The sequence below is a fragment of the Mus pahari genome, chromosome 8, assembly GCF_900095145.1.
Source record: "Mus pahari chromosome 8, PAHARI_EIJ_v1.1, whole genome shotgun sequence".
Classification (NCBI taxonomy): domain Eukaryota; kingdom Metazoa; phylum Chordata; class Mammalia; order Rodentia; family Muridae; genus Mus; species Mus pahari.
Window position 1 is genome coordinate 41047971 of NC_034597.1, and position 5755 is coordinate 41053725.

At 43.8% G+C, this 5755-nt stretch overlaps 1 protein-coding gene across 1 annotated transcript; it reads left to right on the plus strand.

Annotated features, from left to right (window-relative positions):
- Positions 1–336: 336 nt before the first annotated feature.
- LOC110325925 (toll-like receptor 11) lies at positions 337–5266 on the plus strand. The gene is made up of 2 exons (XM_021204088.1): positions 337–447; positions 2156–5266. Exons 1-2 carry the CDS (start codon positions 438–440, stop codon positions 4939–4941), a joined length of 2796 nt encoding a protein of 931 aa, XP_021059747.1. The 5' UTR covers positions 337–437; the 3' UTR covers positions 4942–5266.
- The last annotated feature ends 489 nt before the right edge of the window (positions 5267–5755 follow it).

Sequence of the window (5755 nt, forward strand, 5' to 3'; positions counted from 1 at the left end):
TTGACCAAGGAAGGATCTGAGCATCACATCACAGGACACCTGAGATCCCTCTAGTAACAGTAGTCTGAAGACAAAGGAAGGGTAGAAATGGTAGAAAGCATGAGCCTCTCTTACTTTAAGAGACAGAATGACCGCTTTTTCAGATGTCAGGAGGATGTGATACAAAATGTGAGAACTGAAACCTACGGAGTATGCTAGGAAAGAGGAAGTCATGAAACTGAAAGAAAAAGAGACCATCTAAGGAGAAGTCATTCCTCATCTTTCCTAAAATTAACTAAGCACTCTCTCTTCCCTAGAACTCCCCACCTATCACCAATAACACACTTCTGTGCAGCCGAGCAGGCGCCATTGTGGAGGGAAGAGGAGGGTTTTCTTCTTTGACTATGGGAGATGAAAGAAAACTCCTCCTGAGAACCTGAATCTGTCTCTACCACTCCATGCTCAAAGGTAAGAAATGCTGTCCTAATAACAAGATTTTCTGGACAAGGCAGATGAGCATTAGTGACACCTGCAGGGAAAAAGGGGATACCACTGAGCATCTCCCTCTCCTGAGAGAGAATCAAAGATCAGGGCCAGTGGTGATCAGGAAGGATCTCTGGACAGTTGGGCTAAGGGTTGCCACAGTTTAGGTGACCACGAGAGACAGGGTAGCTCTTGGACAATCTATGTATGTCTGTCAGAGTTAGAATATTAAACTTGATATCTTGAGACAGAAGTTGCTATCATACCCATACTTCTATAGTGCCAGGCTCCTAGTACCAAAGTCACTGTGTCTTCCTGATCTGAGATCTATTCCAGTCCCTGAATGTATCCTAGATAAACTAAAAAGAAAAAGAAAGCTTAATTAACCATGGTACACTATTTGACACTTCAAGGCTCAAAAGAAAGGAAGGAAAGAAGGAAGAAAAGAAAAAAGGAAAGGAAAGAAAAAAGAAACCACCCTCTGCTGTAGAAAGATGGGATAAGATCAAGAAAGAGCATATTCAATGAGGTCATGCCATTTAGAAAATGAAGTCTCAGACTCTTCTCTGGCTCCTCTGAACTTCAATGAAATCTGAGACTCAGGAGGGAGAGAAACAGAGACAGAGATAGACAGAGGCCCTCGAACACAATATCCTTACATGCCTCCAGAGTCAGGGTGTTATCACCCAGGAGAAACAGCGACCAAAGGAAAGTAGAGAAGTCCATAGCACTCCGGGCTAATCCTCTGCACAAGGGCAGAACTACTGAATAGGACAGTGCTCTTCACGTGTGGCTCACTGGTTCCTCTAATCCCCAGAACAACAGACTACTCTCCTGTTTCTTCCAAACCTTTCAGGGACTTTCATGACCACTAATTTAACAATGGTCCCTCAGAGGCCTCTCTCCACGAGAGAAGAGACACCAATAATGAGAACATAGTCAACTCACCCTCACCACCACCCTACTCCCCTACTGCTAGGCTCTAGGCTCAAAAGTATCAAGACGTTATTTCCTTTGTACTTTATTAGCCTACTTTCTTGATTTCCTTTGAATATTTAAAAAAATATATTATTTTTGAATATTGTTTCCCTAAACTCAACCCTAAAATCTACCTGAAATGTTTCCTTAGTTCTGAATGTTTAAGTTAGACCTTTAATCCTCGTAGAAAAAATACTGACTAGAGTCTCACATCTGGTACTTTCTGCTTCTTTGACTAAGACATGTAATTTAGCTTCATGGCCTCATTAGTAAAGAAGGACAACAGCCCACCATCGTCACATGGCTAAGTTTTTTTTTTTTCAGATATAAGTGTGCCAGTAGCATGGTTCCCTTTTCCAGTGTACTCTCTAATGAGCAAGTCAGTTTTCTACCTTGTTTTGGATGATGGCTTCCTCCAATAAACTCAATAGCCTGAGCCAGTTATCCCTAAGAGGGAGATTGGAGCATCGCAGGCTTCTCTGGGCTTCCTGTAGCCCTGTGATGCTGTTTCCTCTGGTTTCCTACCTGCTGGAGTCACACATCAGTGGTCGCAACTTGACTCTCTGTTTGGTAAATGTGTCACTAATACCTTGATTAAAGGGATATTTCCCAATATGTCTCTAAATCTCAGGGATGTTAAGCATATTAGAAGGTCCAGGATGGGATTTCTCATCACTGTAAGTTATTACCACATTCTTTCCCTCTCTTCTTCTAGAATCAATGCCAAGGATGGAAAGACATCAGTTCTGCTCTGTTCTCCTTATTCTGCTACTATTGACTCTGGTGAGCCTTACCTTGACTGGCTGGGCGTGGACCATCACTGATTGCATCATAGCAGACAGCTTGTTATTTCCTAACCTTTCCTACTACATCCCACTCTGTACCTCGGCCCAAGGACTGCACCTTTTGGCATCTTGCTCCAATGTTAAAAACTTAAATCAGACCCTAGAAAGAGTGCCCAGAAATACAGAGGTACTCTGCCTCCAGGGCATGGTTCCTACGCTGCCAGCTAAGGCCTTTGTTCACTTCCACTCCCTACAGCTTCTAAGGCTGCAATTGGGCACATCCTACGTCACATCTAGGACTTTTCAAGGACTGGACCAGCTACAATACCTTTTTTTTGAGCATCATGCTCCCTGTTGCCTAAGTCTGTTCCTCCCTCCAAATTGTTTAGAGTCTCTCAGATCCCTTAGTAGTCTTTCCTTTCAAGGATACTGCCTGACTTATAGCCAAAGCATCTACTTGCCAACGAGTCTTAGGCATCTAACTCTGAGGAATGGCTGTCTGACAAAGTTGCAGGACCTTCAAAGGCTCTTCCCAGACCTTCTGCTGAGTACGTCTTCTACACCCAATACCAAACCAAGGGCACCCTTTCTAGAGATGCTGGATTTATCTTACAACCTTCAGCTGAAGCAGGCAGGTGTCAGAGAATTGTATGGCCTCACACTCAATTCCCTAATATTGGATGGTACCCCACTAAGAGCACTTGATCTCACAGGCTCAGCGCTGCTCCACTTGCACTTCCTCTCCCTTGTGGGTACAGGAATAGAAAAACTGCCTGCAAGTGTGACTGGCTACTCTGAGCTTCGTGCACTGGACCTTGGGAAAAACAAAATCCAAAACATCTTGGAAAATGGAAATCTCCCAGGTTATAAATCCCTGGAATTCCTTAGCCTTCATGATAACCATCTACAATCACTTCCCATCAGGTTTCTACATACTCTATCCCAGCTTCAGAAGCTCAACCTATCTATGAATAAGCTTGGCCCAATCTTGGAGCTTCCAGAAGGACTCTTTAGCACAAACTTAAAAGTGCTAGATCTGTCCCACAATCAACTCTGTGATGTACCCCATGGGGCTTTCTCCCTTCTGTCACAGCTCCAGGAGCTCTGGCTGAGTGGCAATAACATCTCTAGTTTATCCAATGAAAGCCTGAAGGGACTGAGGCAGCTGAGGACATTAGACTTGAGTTGGAATCAAATTAAAGTACTCAAACCAGGCTGGCTCTCTCATCTTCCTGCTCTGACTGCCTTGAACCTTCTGGGCACCCACTTAGAGCGTATCTTAGGCATACAACTTCAGGGTCCCAAGATGCTAAGACATCTACAACTGGGTTCTTTATCAATGCTGGACATATATCCTCCCTGGCTCCCAACACTCCTCAGCTTAGAAATACAAGCAGAAACATGCATTCAGTTTATGATTCCCAGTGGGCAGCCATTCTTATTCTTGGAGAACCTTACCTTAGAGACTTCCTTTCTATTACTAAAACCAGATAACATCACAATTCATTTTCCCTCCCTGCGTCGCCTCACCTTGCGTGGCTACAGCTTCCTCTTCTCAACCAGTCAACTTCAGAGTTTCTTCCCACAACAGCTTCCCCTCCTGGAGCACTTCTTTATCTGGTGTGAAAACAGCTATGCAGTAGACCTCCATCTATTTGGGATGCCCAGGCTGCGTGTGCTAGAGCTGGGGTACCTTAACTTTTTCTATGAGTCAAGTACTATGAAGCTAGAGACGCTACTGAAGGAGGTGCCTCAGTTACAGGTACTGGCATTGAGCCACCTGAATCTCAGGAACCTCTCTGCGTCCAGCTTTAAGAGCTTGCAGGACCTCAAACTGTTGCTCTTCAACTCCGAAAGGGCGCTGGAGATGAACAGCAACCTCCAGGAGTTAATTCCTCAGATGCCTCAGTACATTTATTTCTCAGATGTCACCTTTACTTGCCAGTGTGAAACTTCCTGGCTGGAGTCTTGGGCTACACGGGCCCCAAACACTTTTGTTTATGGGCTGGAAAAATCCACCTGCATAGCTAATGCCTCAGACTACTCCAAAACTCTACTGTTCTCCTTTCTTGCTACTAATTGTCCACATGGTACTGAGTTTTGGGGCTTTCTCACCAGTTTCATTCTGCTGCTTCTGCTGATTATCCTCCCTCTGATTAGCTGTCATAAATGGTCCTGGCTTCATCACCTCTGGACACTCTTTCACACTTGTTGGTGGAAATTATGTGGACATAGACTCAGAGGACAATTCAACTATGATGTCTTTATATCCTATTGTGAGGAGGACCAAGCTTGGGTGCTGGAAGAACTGGTTCCATTTTTGGAGAAAGCCCCTCCTGAAGGTGAGGGCTTGAGGTTGTGCCTGCCTGCCAGGGACTTTGGGGTTGGAAATGACAGGATGGAATCCATGATTGCCAGCATGGGCAAAAGCAGAGCCACCCTCTGTGTGCTCACAGGCCAGGCCTTAGCAAGTCCCTGGTGCAATCTAGAGTTAAGACTGGCCACTTACCACTTGGTAGCCAGGCCTGGGACCACTCGCCTCCTGCTGTTGTTTCTGGAGCCCCTTGATAGGCAGAGGCTCCATAGTTACCATCGCCTATCCCGTTGGCTCCAGAAGGAGGACTATTTTGATTTGTCCCAAGGGAAAGTGGAGTGGAACACTTTCTGTGAGCAACTGAAGAGACGGCTCAGAAAAGCTGAACAAGAAAGAGATTAAGGGCTGCAGGAATGTTGCCATGCAGAAGATCCTCTCAGCAGCAGAGGGAATGTGCTCTCATCACTAAAAAGCATGGGCTCACCAAAGGGGCAAAATGATATATTTTAAATGCTATATTAAATTCCACTGGGAAGGAAGTCTTTAAGACACTGAAAAATATTCAATCAGGAAGGGAAAAATTTCATCCAGAAAACAATTCTGTTAACTGTTAATGTGTTCCAGCATGAGATATTGCTCACCACACAAGACATGTATAGAAAGTGGTTTGTGCAATTCTGTGTACGTTTTCCCAAAGTTTTTCAAAAATAAATACATCCTGCCTCTATTATGTGCAAAATATTCACTTGTTTGCTAAAATGTTGTGCAATTCTAGAATAGGTAGAGAATCTATGAGTCATTTGAGTTGAAATGGTATTTTCAGTTCATCCAGTGTCCAATAGTCAGTTCCTCTAACTCAAGTTTCTCACACTTAGTTGACTCACATGAGTCAAATCTGTTGTTTTAATGTGTATTATTCAAGGGGAACTGAAATCTGCACAGGACTTAGATCCCTAGCTCAGATCACATATTATTTGTCTTGGATCTCACTACTCTTCTTCTGCTATCAATTTTTATTATGCTTTAGCTTCAAACAAATGACAAAGATGGGGTCCTCTCACTTTCTTCTCACAGATTCAAAGACATTTTGCTACAATTATAAATTCCAAATAGAATTACAATGACAAAAATGGAATGTCATTCACAAACTAAGTCCCAGGGTTCAGGCATGAATGTGACCAGATGTTATTACATAAATAAAATGGTCTTGTCTCAG